The sequence below is a fragment of the Aptenodytes forsteri genome, unplaced genomic scaffold (genome assembly GCF_000699145.1).
Source record: "Aptenodytes forsteri isolate BGI_AS27 unplaced genomic scaffold, ASM69914v1 Scaffold156, whole genome shotgun sequence".
NCBI classification, from domain to species: Eukaryota; Metazoa; Chordata; class Aves; order Sphenisciformes; family Spheniscidae; genus Aptenodytes; species Aptenodytes forsteri.
The window spans coordinates 694323-709057 of NW_008794166.1; the positions used below are offsets into that span (position 1 = coordinate 694323).

Below are 14735 nucleotides of genomic sequence, written 5' to 3' on the forward strand. Positions count from 1 at the left end.
TGGCTCCTTCTGGTGTTGTCTAATGGCTACTTTGATGGCAAGAATAATTTTCAGTGTTTGTATGACACTGCAGCTTCCTCAGTCTCCTTTTCCTGGCACAAAAGTAATCTGTGATAGCTCCAGTAGGTGCAGGAAAATCCTCTGATAGGTTATTTCCACCCTACCTGATAGCTTCAAACAATACCTCTGCCACTTTGGTGTTGAGGCATGTTTGCTGACACCAACAGATGCCTGAAGAGATGCAAATGGACTGGGCTGGAGCAGGACCCAACAGTTGCTAGTTGTGTGTAGTTCAGCAAATGCTGGGAGCGATTTTCACGCTCGTCCATGGGCTTGCCCGAGTGCATGTTGCATCTGTTCACCTTGAAATTGATTTTAAAAGTGCAGCAGGCTCTAGGGCACTGTTAGCAGCCTCGCTTAGCTGGTGTATCTGGAAGGTCTCTCCCTTGCAGAGAATGAGCGTTGGCTACTGAGCACAGCCAACCTTTGCTACGGGGATTTGATTCCTGGCTAGCGAGAACTGCGTAGGCATTTTTGGGTGCTGGGGTGCATTTTTGTTTTACTGGAAAGTTTCAGGGCAAGCTGCTCTGGTCTTTTTCTCAGGCTGCCTTGCATTTCTCAGCCAGAACAGTAAAAGCGTAATACTTCTGGATCTTGCTAACTGGTGTACTTAAATCCTAATAAGAAAGAATAAGGGCTGTGCCCCTGGAGATGAAGCAGTGGGTCGGAGTTTACAATGAGATGCGGTTGCCTATATTCAGTCCCCTTCAATTTCTAAGAAATTGGCTATAATTTCTTTTTTTTTAAAAAAAAAAAGCTGACAGTTGATGTCCCCAAGCTCCCAGGAGCTTCCCATCTGGAGCCTGAAGAATGTTTGATTGCTTCGTTTCTAGATAATTCCTGCTGATTATTTCTAGGCTCCGTTTGTATTGTGGTGGGGATCACCTTGAAGCTGCTTCTCAGATCCTCTCCCTGCTTGTTAGCAGATTCCAGCCGGCTGTAGACAAAATACTTTTCTCTGCAAACTTGGTTGTGGGATGGAAACAACGCCAGGCATCTGCAGCGTGGCGGAGGAGTGCCTCGCAGGCACGCACTCCTGCACAGATATGTGGGCTCTGTGTGTAATCAGGTATGTGCTCCTGGGAGCAGTCGCCAGTGTTTCCCTGCCACCCCCCAAGCTGCTCGAGAACAGGTGAGATTTGTATGGTTAAGTACAAAAGCAAGTTTATTCTAACGCACTCAAGATACAAAGGTGGACGTGCAGAAAAGTAGTAAAAAAACCCTACTTTGTGTCTTGATTTCAGAGTCTCTTTTCTGTGTTGCTCAGAGGCCACAAGGCTTTGTGGCTGTTGTAACTCATGGCTGGCAATTAGAAACTCCTTTTGCCTGTGCCTTGTCTTGCTGGGTGGGTGCCTTGCTCAGGTGTTAATGTGTCCTCTGAAGGGCGGCTGCAGCTTGCAGGTATTTCAGCTGTTGAATTTGGTGGCAGTTCAGTCCAGATGCTGTCCCGTAGCTTCTTCGCTACAGCAAGGCTTCTCACTGCAGGATTGCTTTCCTGGTGTCTGAAGGTGTCTTGGAAATGAAAACTTGTTGTGCCTTCCCAAAAGGGTTAACAGCTGCTTGGCACCTTGCAGCCCTTCTTGCCGCATTTGACACCAAAACCTTGGCATTTTTACAAGAGTTTGGCTAAAACATCCGATCTCCACATATCGTACAAAACCCTTGCCGTGCAGACAGGTAGTGCAAAAGTGTGCAGGTTCCCACTAGCTCCTGGCAGACGCTGGCTGGGAGCAGGATAACTGGGGGCGTTGGTGCTGGTACCTTCACCACGATCGGTTGCCGTTGGCTGATGATCTCCTTACCCCATTTCCACCGAAGACTGCGCGGAGTCTGACCCTTTACCTCTCAGCTTTGTCCTGTTGTTGAAGAGCAGATCATGCTCGGACCAAAGACCAGGTGGATATCCTGTTCCTGCCGCTTCCATTGGAAGCTGCTCTGATTAAAAATGCAGCTTCTAGCCTAAATTTAGAGATGGCTAGAAATATTTACATGTGCTGCCCTTTAGCTTAAATCAATTCTACCTTCATAATATTTACTTCCTTTATGTATTTATAAGTGACAGGCATATTCCCCTGTCTTGATTTTATTTGGTTAAGCAAGCCAGCCTCTTTAGTCTCTTTCATAAAATAAGCTTTCCCTTCCGCTCCTCATCTTTGCAGCTGTCTTCTGCACCTCTTCCAGCTTGAGTTTATTTTTCTTATGTTTGCATGACCACAGCTACAGAAAATACTCTAGATGAAATTTTACCAGAGCCTCGTATAAAGGCATCAAAACTTCCTTTTCTCTTCTGTAAATAACCTTGTTTGATACAATTATTTGCTTTTCCATGTCTGCCTTACTTTGGCTCAGATGTCTTGCCATCGGCTGAAATACCCAGGTCTGTGGGGTTTTTTTTCTGCTTCCAGTTGTTGAGGTCCCAGAAGAGGACATTAGGCGAGGTGCGGGATCGTTAATTTTGCAGTGCTGATCTTGGTCTCTGAGGTCTGCTAGTCCTGTCTCTAAGGTTGTCCCATTTTTCTTGTATGAAAACCTAAGCCTCCCATCGCTGTCTGGGTGAGGACACAAATAATCAAGGTGAGGACAGTGGCACTAACATGGATAGCACCTCTGTCAGCGTTTGGGATGGTGGCTGTTGCAGTAAGCATGGCTCTCCGCTCATCCCACCGGTGACGATACCCTGCCACAAATTGGGAAAGCTGACACTGGCCTTGGCCCATGAAAGAAAAAACACACAAAGGATGGCATTTACGTGGTGATCACCTCCATCCTGCATGCAGGTCGTTGATCTGACTTGGTGCAGAAACCGCTGTAGAAAGCATCTGGTGTCTCCCAAGTCTGCGAGAAGGGCTTTCTGACTAGAGGCTGTGATGGTGTTTCTCTAGGCTGGGTGCAGTGAACAGGAGACATCTGGGCTGCAGACGCCTCTCTAGAACACCAGGCACTGCACTTGGATCAGAGTATTAAATATAGTCACTACCTGGCATTGCTGTGGCAATACCTGCACCTTTCCCTTGGGATGCAGGGATAAATCCAGTTCCCTCCAATACCAGTGTACCCACAAGGTATTTGAGCCCTTGCACAGTCCAATATCCTGCATATGCCCACAGTATATAAAGGCGTGCAATGTAATGGCTTTTGTTTAAAGGTGGATCTATAAAGTATGCTGGAAGGAGAGAAACTCCTGGTGTGCACTGCTTCCCAAGGCACACATCCCTGTGCAAGCAGGTGATTTGCTGTGTCTTCCTTGAAGATACATACAGCTGCCGACCTGCCCTCATCCTGGGAGTGTTAGGTGTGGGATGGATCCCACGGAGCATATCTGCTGCTCAGGTTCGTTAGCCGATGCTAAGGAGAAGCTCTCGGATGAGCACAGCGAAGTCTTACTGTCCTTGGCTGTGTCTTGGCTCCTGATTTATTTTCGTTTTGAAGTGCACGGTCTCACCAGGGCTTGTCGGGAAGACAGATTAAACACGTAGCGGGGGCCCCAAGAAGCTGTCGCTGTATGCAAACATAGCTGGTGGCAAAGTGATTAGAACAACTGAATTAACTCGTGTAGTTGATTTACACGGTGCAGCTATGCAGCAGGTTTGTGGGGTTATTGGAATGTTGGATATTAATCTGGGCAAAAAGGAGCCTTGCATTCCAAGCAGGAGCCTGATTTTCCAATGATTGTTCTATTTGCCATCGGTTAAAGTGGCTTTTATTGAACAGCTTTACTGTCATCAGACTTCAGGGACCTTGTTTTATAAACAGGATCCGCGGAGACTGGGTTGCAGGAGTCCTGACATCGAGTACCTGCTGCCAGGGCTGTGCTGCATGCCTCAGCCCTGCTCTGACCCCGAAGCAAAGGGCTGGATGTCAGCAACCAGCCTGCAGTGCCAGGACACGCTCAGTTTCAGGGAAGAAAAACACTGGTATTGTTGTTTTGGTTTTTTTTTTTCCTCTTGCAATGATCCTCATTTCAAAGAGTTTTAACTGAATGTGAATTTTATTATAGTGGTATTTCTCAAAGGAGGAAGACAAGCAAAGAGTGCTCCTGAGGGGCTGTGTCATCAAGTTGGGTATCTTAAAAGGCTCTCTGTGTTGAAGCACGTGAGCTTCATCTCCTTCCCAGGGTCCCCGGTTTTACTGGACTTTGACTAACCAGAAGGTGTAGCAACAGCCGCTATTTACAGGGCAGCATGCTGGGATAAATAGCAGCGCCTGGAACAGGTCCAGGCAAAGGATTTCTTGGGGCAGGGCTTTGCATAGCTGCCATGCTGCAATCTTAGTGATAAGATGAGCTGATAAGATTTCTGCTGGGGGGGCCGAGGGGGCCACTTATCTTTTTCCTGCAGCGAGACCGAGTCAGGGAATTTTCAGTGTGCGCTTAGTAACAAGCTCTGAATTTGGAGGAGTGGAAAATGTGACTCAATCTAATTATAAACTAGCTTTTCAGGCGGGCTGGGAAGTTCCCGTGTTTTGTCCTGCTTTTACGGGTTGTTGCCCTGAGCATCTGGGGAGACTGAGGAATGCGACAGTAAGGAGAATCCTGCGAAGGAGCCGACCTGAGACTGCGGGATCTGGCTCGCCTTTCCTTGCCGCGCTCTTGAATGCCAGCTTTCCAGCAATCTGCTGATGGCAGGAATAAATTGCCAGGGCTGGTTAGCTGCACGGCGGCAGCACTAAACCCCCAGCACTTGGCATCCCTGCTGTGTGGTATTTTTGCTTCCCTTTGGCCTTTCGCTTATAAAAAGTCACGCTGAAAGAAGAGCCCGACTGAACTTTTTAAGCTGTTTGAGGCTTTTCCTGCCCTGCGCTCGCCCCCTGAACAAGGGAGAAAGCGGGGTGTGGGCAGCCCGTGCTGACCCCAGCCCTGGCGCGGGCGGGCTGTGCCTTCCCTCTCCAACAATAAGGCTAAACAAATCCTTCCAAGCTGCTTGCATGGACTGATGAAAGGAGGATTTCTTGGGACACTCAATGTTTTGTAGTGACCTCCCAGTGAAACAGCTGTTGTGTTCCCTTGTGCAGGCAGAGTGGGACGCTGAATAGTGCCCTTATAGCAAACACAGAGGCGCATCTGGAAAAGAAGCCGTCATGGTAGGAGTATGTGAGGGTGGCATGAGCTGGGCGTAGCCACTCAGCCTGCGCTGTTGCGAAGCCATTTTACTGATCGTAAAGAAGTTGGCGAGACAAAGCACCGCTCTTCGGGCAGGCTGTATCCACGCAGCGCAGCTCTATGCTTGCATCCACAAAGGAGGGGGGCTGCTTTCTGTGCGTGAGGCTTTGCTTGCCCGCTTGATGGCTGGAAAATGCAGCAGACATGTAAACTTCTCCTTCGGGTTTTCATGAGCGTGTAAAAGTAGAACAGCTACTTCAAGTAGCTTTGCTGCCTGGTCCTTCAGGGACTGAAGTTTGAACTTGAAGTCAAGGGCCAGGACCTGTGATACAGCCTCTGCAGCCTTGTTCTCCCTTAGCTCAGCTTTCTGAGCTGAAAAGTTTGATTTTTCTAAGGCAACAGCTTCAGTGCATGGAGACATGCAGGAAGAGCTTTGCAGGGCTTTCGCTGGGACCAGCCGAAATGTGGGATTAGTGTAACCATCCTGACCTACCCTGTGCACAAAGGAAGCACCAATTACCGGCTGTTCCTATATAGCTTTCGGTCTCTGAACAGAGGTGGTGAGCTCCTGCTGGTAATGAAGAGTCGGGTCACCGAGGCTAACATACTTCTGAGAACCAGTGAAGTCTCTGGGCTGTTTTTAGACTTTCAGGGGCAGATGCATCTGCATGAAATGTCCTGGAGCAGCTTGTTTTTGTCTATGAGCTCCTGTGCCTTTTGTCCAAGGCATGTGGCAGCTTGGAAGAGCACTGTCTGCTGAGGATACCCAAAAGCTCTGGCGGGTATCGCAGTCCCCTCTGCAGGGAAGTGCATGTGCCGCGATTCTTCCCTGCTCGCTGTGCCAAGTAAATGCAACTTTCCTTTCTTCAGACTGAGCTTTCCCATAGTGCAGCACTGTGTGGTGGCACCTGTGGTGGCACCGTTGCTGTGCCCGGCAAGCAGAAGGCTCCGAGAGGTGCCCATCCTCCTTTCACTGTTTTCTGGGCCTTGTGTTTCTCGGCAAGACCTGTCTGATGTCCTAGTTTGCGGTTCTGCTGTATTTGAGGAAAGAAAGGGGGATGTAAGATTGGAAGCTCCTTTTTGCATCTTCTCCTGGTTGCATACAGGCAAGCCTCCCTGTCCGGGCTGTTCCTTGGGGCCAAAGGCAAGCGGCTGTGGTGGTCTGAGGGTTGTCCAGCTCCTGCCTTGAGCCATCGTGTTCCCTGACCCAGTGCAGCAGCCTCTGCTGCTGCAGGACCTGCCCAGGGCAGTGGTGCCCGGACGGCTTGGCCGCATGCACACCCCACGCCTGCAGTCACTGGCTCCATCTTCGCGCTGGTGAAGAAGAGAAATGCACCTGATGGACCCACGGGCAGGGCCAGCCTCCCAAAAGAGGACTTGATCCTCTGACTTGGAGCCTGCAGCCCCATGTTGTCGTTGTTTCTCTTGGCTCCCGGTTGGCTGTGTCAGCACCATGAATCATTGCAGTGCCCTTGGTTCCAGCAGCGCTGGGGCGGATCTGAAACCCATGTCTCTACCACCGCTTGTCTGGCCCGTGTGGGACAAGGCAGCCCAAAATCTGCCTGCCCACATACCTGGTTTGGAGCTGAGACTGCCTGTTTTGCTTCTGCTGACAAAACTGCCCTGTGCTGCTGCATTAGCAGGGGGTTAAGATGAAGCTTGGGTTTAGGCAAACAGCTTAGGTTTGACTCTCTCTGCAGTTGTATTTGCATTTGAATTGTCTTCCTTTCCATTTTCTTTCCCCTGCCCACTGGTTAATTGCTTGCAGAAGCCTGAGCACTGCAGACTTGGTTTAACACCGGTTAGCTCAGTCAGCTTGAGCACAGTTCAGTTTGCCTTCTGCTCAGATGTAGAGAGGGCTCAGCCGGGGTATTTTTCATTATTGGCCCTGTGTGCTTAGGGTAATGCTGAGGAGCAACCGAGAAGGGGAGTCTGTCATACAGCAAACTGTCATCAGTAATTATAATCCAAATGAAATCCCTGGCACGGGGTCTGTCTCTCAGAAACAGCTGGACACGGGGAGGAGAAGGGAGTGGTGGGAGATCTGGCAGGGCTGCAGGAGTATCCATGCTCACCCCTGCCCAAAAGCAGTCAGGAATTTCTTAGGACTGATTGGAAAGGGCGCAGGAAGGAGCAGAGTCCCTGGCTGCTGCTGCCCACGGGAAGGTCTGGCAGCATAGGCTGGGGAGATCCCATCGGATACCTCCAGGGCCGGGAGAATTTCATAGTGATGTGCCAAAGGGACACCTGTGGCAGGATCCTACAGTACCTGTCTCCTTTTTGGAGGATTCCTCAGGAGGAGGAGGACTAATACTTGGAGGATTAGAGGGTACTCTTGTAGGCAAGAATGTGGTTTTTGCCTGAATTCCCTCAGAGGCAGCAGTTTTGCTCACTGCTCCTTTGCTTATCTTTGTCTTGTTGGCTACAGGGCTTTAAGATCTAAGTTTAAAAAAACAAATCAAACCGAGCTATCTTCTCTCATGAGCTGACTGCTCTTGGCTGGCCTAAAAATAACAGGCCATGTATATCTGAAAGGACTTTGTGAACAAGGTCTTCAAAGCCAGCCAGACCACTGTATGTATTTAAAATCACAAACATGGCTAATTTTTTAATGGTCTTCAGTACACTGCCAGGCTTGTGTAATCTTTACCCGATAAGCATTCATTTACAATTATCTCAAATAATGGGAAAACAAAGGCAGCCTTTTGTTTCTTGGGCAACGGAAGAGTTATTTTGAAACCAGACCCCTTGAGGGAAATGGCAGGGCTTAAGGCTGATATTTATTGCGTACATAGAAAACTGGAAAACTTTTTACATGAAAACTAGAGATCCCAAATCATTAACTATGCATAGCCTTAACAAATACCCTTTGAAGCAATATTTGAAGGAAACATTGCAAGAACAGAGTCCAGGGCTCCCCGTTCCCGCTTTCATGCCACCACGAACACAGCAGCGACCGTGACCAGGACGGACCCACGCCGAGGGCTCCGCTGGTTATCATTCATTGAGGAACAAGTATGTTTGTTCAGCCCGATAACTGCTTTGAATATCTACTCTAATCTTGAGGGGTTCTTCCTTTGTCATGTGAACATGGATGAATTTTGCCACCAGGGCAGTAGCCGTGTTTAAAGCAGAGCCATGGCATTGAAGACTTGTTGCCTTCCTAAAGATTTCCCAGGGGAGGCACAAGCATCTTCATGGATTTCAAACGCGTAATACACATAAATTTGATTTTCTGAATCGCCTCGTGCAGAACCCTTAGAAACAGTCCACATCTCCTCGCAGGTTGAATACAGCTGAACTAGCTCAGCTCTTTTTTAAATCAAGTTTAAGTGGGTTTATAAATGTTTTGCAGCCGTTGCATCCTTGCTAGAACAAGTTGTCCCAGTAGGTGATTGCCTGGCCTGTTTTTGTTTTTCAGGAGAGCCTAGTTTTCGGTGTGAATCTGTCTAGCTGCAGTTTCATTTTCTAGCGTGGGCCCTTAAGAATGTGAGCTCAGATGTAAACCGTAGGTTAAAAATGGGTTTCCAAGCAGAAATATTCAGACTGGCCTGTGCCTCCCTCACTGTCCTTTTTGCACGTGGGGTTGGCCATCTTTCCCAAATGAGTTTGGCTATCAAATGTAGGAGCATACGTGATTGAAGAGAATCACCTTGTGACATAAGATTAAAGGTAATGCTTGTTGTATGTCTCCTCATGCGCCGTGCCCGGGGAGGAGGGAGCAGCAGAAAACCCCGGCTTGCAGGAAAGCTCTGCATGGAGTGTGTGATCCTGTAATTAAGGGCTTTTGTAGAGTGCACGGAAGGGGAAGACTTGTTCCAAATGTAGCCTGAAATTACACATTCAGCGTGCATTTAACCACTCACTATTAAAGATTTTATTCTTCTTGATTGTGTAAGCCTCAATAACGCTGTGGCTTTGTCCTGGCTTCTTATGTTTCTGTTCCTAATGTGTGCCCAGCACTGCCCTTCCTCCTCCCCAGCGGGCAGGTTAGCAGCTAATTTTGGCACGAGGGGATAAAGAGTGGCACCATCCAGCTCCTGCTAATGTAAATGCTGGATTGCACTGGCCACTGTCCTGGCATCTCAGTTTTTAGAGGGTGTGATGAAATTACACTTTTTTTAAAGAAGAAACACAAGTGCAGGTCAGCCCCGCTTCTGGCTGGGCAGGATCAGACCCTGCCTTTGTCCTCTCTTGGCAGAAGAGCTGCCAAGGAAGGACAATTTGGTCCTTTGTTCCTGCGTGCCCCTCTCAGGTGAAGGGCTGGTTTTCCTTCGGGCTAGCTGGGGTAAAAGCAGCTCCTGTTCTTGCTGCGGTGGAGCAGCAGCAGTGCTGCCAAAACCCACTGGTTTCTGCCAGACACATGGGTAAAGAGCAAAGCTGAGTGGAAGGATGTTCGCATCTCAGCGCCTTGGTTCGGGTGGGATACATCAGGGCGCATGGCCTGTGGGGTGGCTTTCTCTGTCTGGTGTAGGCAGGAATCTTAATTTCCTGCTCTCGGACATTGCTGCTCAGGAGTTAACTAAAAGCTGTGCTGACAGCTTTAAACTCTGCTCTATAAACTGTAACCAGTGTGTGTCTCATGATGTGCTCTCCAGCTTGTCCAGGCTGGCCAAAAGCAGGGCTGATCCTTTGCAGAGGAGAGGAATGGGGGTGTTGCCCCTACGGTCGTGGCCGAAACCCTCTGTGGCTCTTGCACAAAAGCTTTCTCATGCTGCTCTCGCCAAAAGACTCGGGTCCTACGCTACCCTTGCAGAGCTGCGTGTCCAGACCCTTCAGTGTGCCGAAACCCACAGCGGCGGGGAAGTCTGTGAGCCCTGCTGCCCTGCCTTTCAGTGGGCTGCCTAATCCTCCCTGCAGCCGCGGGGGCGGGAGAGGTACCCAGGACTCGCAGTCTGCCCAGTCCTGCAGCACCGGGCATCGCTCTTCGTCTGTCCATCCCAGGGGCTTTCCCCAGCAGGACCTGCGATTAGGCAGGTCTGGCGAGTCCAGCCCCATCTCTGCGCCCGCTGCCGGACGGGGGGGGCACTCCTGCCGGGCAGATTTCCTTGTGAAGCTCCTCGCCCAGCTTTGCGTTTGGATAAATTATGAAATATGTATGAGCTTTACAGAACTGCAGAGTAACCAAAGCACCCTTTCAGGAGGAGAGCTGGAACGCGGCTCTGCATTGGACTGCTGCAAGCCCACAGCCTCGACCAGGCTGCTAAATCTGTCTCTGTGGGCCCCAAATCGCCCTGTTTCCTCTGGGTGTGGGGAGAGATACCTCGTGGTGAGCTCTGGAAAGCCCAGCCGGGGCACTTTCCAAACGCCTCTGAGCCCAGGGGGGGCGGGGGCGGTGATGCTCAGGTTACTTGCTGTGGGGTACCTACAGCCCCAGGAAATGTCACAGCCTGCCAAGCTGGCAGTGTCACCCCTTCCACCGTGCAGCCCGAGCGGCTCTGCTGTGCTTCGTGATCGGTGAGCGGCTGTAGCACAGATGGACGGACATCAGCTGCTGGGAACAGGAGGCTTGGGGGGGTTTGTGTCCGTCCACCCTTGGCTATGGCCCGGGGTGGGAGGCAGGAGTGCCCAGGGCTCCGACACGTGTGGCTTTCCCCCTCACGGGGTGGGGAGCGCCTTGGCGGGGTGTCAGCCATGCTGGTGATGTTTTGGAGAGAACCAGCATCTTTTCCGCAAGAGCAAAATGGCCGGGGGACCTGAAGGGTCCAGACCTGGGCTGGCTGGGCAGGGGACCTGGGGTTGGAAGAGGAGAGTGGGCTCAGAAGGGCACAAATGAGTAAGTTGGGAAGCGGAAGCAGCGGGTGAGGTTACCGTCGGCTCCCTCCTCTGGAGCGTATTGAAATGCCGTCGTTGCGTACGTTGCCCCTGCTGTTGGACCATGGAGTTCGAAAGGGAGGCTTGTGCTCTTGGGCCGTGCTTCGCTAATCTGTGCCACAAGTCGTGTGGGAAAAACAAAACAAACAAACAAACAAAAAAGTGCTGCTGTTGACCTGAAAGAGGTAGTAAATGGTGCGTTGGAGTCCTGAGGTGCCTGCGGTCTGGGCCAAGGCTGCCCATTGTTTCTAGTCTGCAGAAGCAAGTTGTTATACGACAGTGAAATCCTTCATTTTAAGCTAACTCTGAGTATAAAGCCAGGCTGGTGCGCTGTCCTGTGTGATGTCCAGCAGTGCCCCGGCCTGTTGCTGTTGACCTGAAAGAGGTAGTAAATGGTGCGTTGGAGTCCTGAGGTGCCTGCGGTCTGGGCCAAGGCTGCCCATTGTTTCTAGTCTGCAGAAGCAAGTTGTTATACGACAGTGAAATCCTTCATTTTAAGCTAACTCTGAGTATAAAGCCAGGCTGGTGCGCTGTCCTGTGTGATGTCCAGCAGTGCCCCGGCCCGTGTGCTGTGTCCCTGCCTGCCTGCGCTGGCCATCGCAGTGCTGTGCTGACCAGATGTCGGATTTGCTCCGCTCCTTCATCAGCTTGCCGTTCCTCTGGCAGTGCAAGAGGCTGACCAGATGTCGGATTTGCTCCGCTCCTTCGTCCCCAGCTTGCCGTTCCTCTGGCAGTGCAAGAGGATGCCGTGATTTAAGCGGCTGCATAGCTCTCAGGATTTGCTGCTGCTCGTTGAGAGCTGGTGTCCTCCAACCAGGCAGGGGACTCTGAGCGATAGTTTGCCAGCTTCTGGCCCCTCCGGCTCAGCCTGGCTGCTGGGGGCAGCGGGACGAAGCAGAAAGTTAACAGAGAAAACATATGTTCTGCTGAGGTGCTGGAGCAATGGGCTTGCAAGGTGTGATCAGGTGAGGAAAGGAGCGAGATGGCAGGGATGGGAGAGGAAGAAGAGGGAGCGGGAGGAGGGCAGTTGTTGGATCAGCTCTGCTGTATCACATAACTTTATAGCTTCGTAGCTCTCCCCGTGACTTGAACTCCCCTTCTGCCCTCGGAGAAAATGAACCGCTTGTGCTTAGTAGTTGCACAGCAAGTGCTAGAGAGCTGGTACCTGCAGGCGAGGGACCTTTGCAGGACTTGATGACCTCCCGTGGCTCCTTAAGCCCTTTGGGACCAGTGTACCCTACAGAGCTCATCCTTGCCACCATGCAGAGGAGACACAGGCTGTCCCGCTCTGGCCAGGATGTTCCTTCCCCAGTTGTTACGCTTCAGATTTTTTTTCTTTAATCCTTTAAATTAAGTGTTATTGCTGTTAGAACCTGTCCTAATGCTGTTCTTCTAAAGGCACCTTCTCTCTCTTATTTGGTAGATCTCCGAAGCTGGGAAGGACTCCTTGCCTTCTTGGTTACACTGGAATGCGGAGAGCAGCTCCCTGGAAGGGCTGCCCCTTGACACGGATAAGGGCGTCCACTACATCTCGGTAACCACGCTGCAGCCCTCTCCGAACGGGAGCTACGTGCCACAGACCACAAATGTCTTCTCCGTTGAGGTCCACCAAGAAGACCACAACGAGCCTCAGTCGGTGCGAGTGGCCATCCAAGACACGGGTGACACAGCGCCATTCGTGTGTGGCTCGGAAGAGCCGGTCACTATCCTGACTGTCATTTTGGATGCCGACTTAACAAAAATGACACCAAAGCAGAGGATTGAACTCTTAAACAGAATGAGAAGCTTCTCGGAGGTGGAACTTCATAACATGAAGTTGGTTCCTGTTGTAAATAACAGACTCTTTGACATGTCGGCCTTCATGGCTGGACCGGGAAATGCAAAGAAGGTGGTGGAAAACGGGGCCTTACTCTCATGGAAACTGGGATGTTCTCTGAGCCAAAACAGTGTCCCCAACATCAGCAAGGTGGAAGCTCCAGCTAAGGAAGGAACCATGTCTGCCCGCCTTGGCTACCCTGTTGTTGGCTGGCACATTGCTAACAAGAAACCTCACCTCCCAAAGAGGATGCGGCGGCAGATCAACGCCACCCCTACGCCTTTGACTGCCATTGGGCCGCCCACTACTGCCGCGCAAGAACCGCCGACCAGGATCGTCCCCACCCCGACGTCGCCCGCCATCGCGCCTCCCACGGAGACGACGGCACCCCCTGTCCGGGAGCCCATACCGCTGCCAAGGAAGCCTACGGTCACCATCAGAACAAGGGGTCCCATCGTCCAGACGCCCACTCTGGGACCGATCCAGCCAACCAGGGTAGCAGAAGGCACCGGCACGGCCTCCGTGCCAATTCGCCCCACGATGCCCGGGTACGTAGAGCCCACGGCAGTGATCACACCGCCCACAACTACCACCAAGAAACCGAGAGTCTCCACTCTGAAGCCAGCCACGCCATCCACGACGGATTCCTCCACGGCGACGACGCGAAGGCCTACTCGAAGACCCAAAACGCCCCGTCCGACGAAGCCTCCCAGCACGACCAGATCCCCCATCTCCAAGCTGACAACGGCCTCCCCGCCAACCCGCGTACGCACCACAGCTAGCGGGATCCCCCGGCCCTGGGAGCCAAACGAGCCACCCAAGCTGACGAACCATATCGACAGGGTCGACGCGTGGGAGGGCACCTACTTCGAGGTTAAAATACCGTCAGATACCTTCTACGACAAGGAAGATACCACCACTGACAAACTGCAGCTGACCTTGAAGCTGAAGGAGCAGCAGATGATAGAGGAGAATTCGTGGGTCCAGTTTAACAGCACCAGCCAGCTCATGTACGGCATGCCGGACCACAACCACATCGGGAAGCACGAGTACTTCATGTATGCGACAGACAAAGGCGGGCTTTTCGCTGTGGATGCTTTCGAAATCCATGTCCACAAACGCCCGCACGGGGACAAGTCTCCGGTGAAGTTCAAGGCCAGGCTGGAAGGGGACCACAACGCGGTGGTGAACGACATCAATAAGAAGATCATGCTGGTGAAGAAGCTGGCTCTGGCGTTTGGCGACAGGAACAGCAGCACCATCACAGTGCAGGACATCGCCAAAGGCTCCATCGTAGTGGAGTGGACGAACAACACGCTGCCCTTGGAGCCCTGCCCCCGGGAGCAGATCCGGACTTTGAGTAAAAAAATTGCCGATGACTCCGGCGGGCCGAGCCCGGCTTTCTCCAACGTCTTGCAGCCCGAATTCAAGCCTCTGAACGTGTCGGTGGTCGGCTCTGGCAGCTGCAGGCACGTCCAGTTCATCCCCGTGACGAAGGACGGAAGGGTGATCTCGGAGGCGACACCGACAGTGGCAGCAGGCAAAGACCCCGAGAAGAGCAGTGAGGACGACGTGTACCTGCACACCGTCATCCCCGCCGTGGTGGTGGCCGCCATCCTCCTCGTGGCCGGCATCATTGCCATGATCTGCTACCGCAAGAAGAGGAAAGGGAAGCTGACCATCGAAGACCAGGCCACCTTCATAAAGAAAGGCGTGCCCATCATCTTTGCCGACGAGCTGGACGACTCCAAGCCTCCGCCGTCCTCCAGCATGCCCCTCATCCTCCAGGAGGAGAAAGCCCCGCTGCCCCCCCCGGAGTACCCCAACCAGAGCATGCCGGAGACCACGCCGCTCAACCAGGACACCATCGGGGAGTACACGCCGCTGCGGGACGAGGACCCCAACGCGCCACCCTACCAGCCTCCCCCCCCCTTCACTGCACCCATG

At 52.0% G+C, this 14735-nt stretch overlaps 1 protein-coding gene across 1 annotated transcript in view; it reads left to right on the forward strand.

Moving 5' to 3' along the window:
- The window catches only part of DAG1 (dystroglycan 1), a 53542-nt gene that overhangs the window by 38028 nt on the left and 779 nt on the right, over positions 1-14735 (forward strand). Inside the window, exon 3 of the mRNA XM_009281147.2 lies at positions 12396-14724. Within this exon, the coding sequence (XP_009279422.1) occupies positions 12396-14724 (2329 nt within the window). The remainder of the gene's footprint in view (positions 1-12395; positions 14725-14735) is intronic.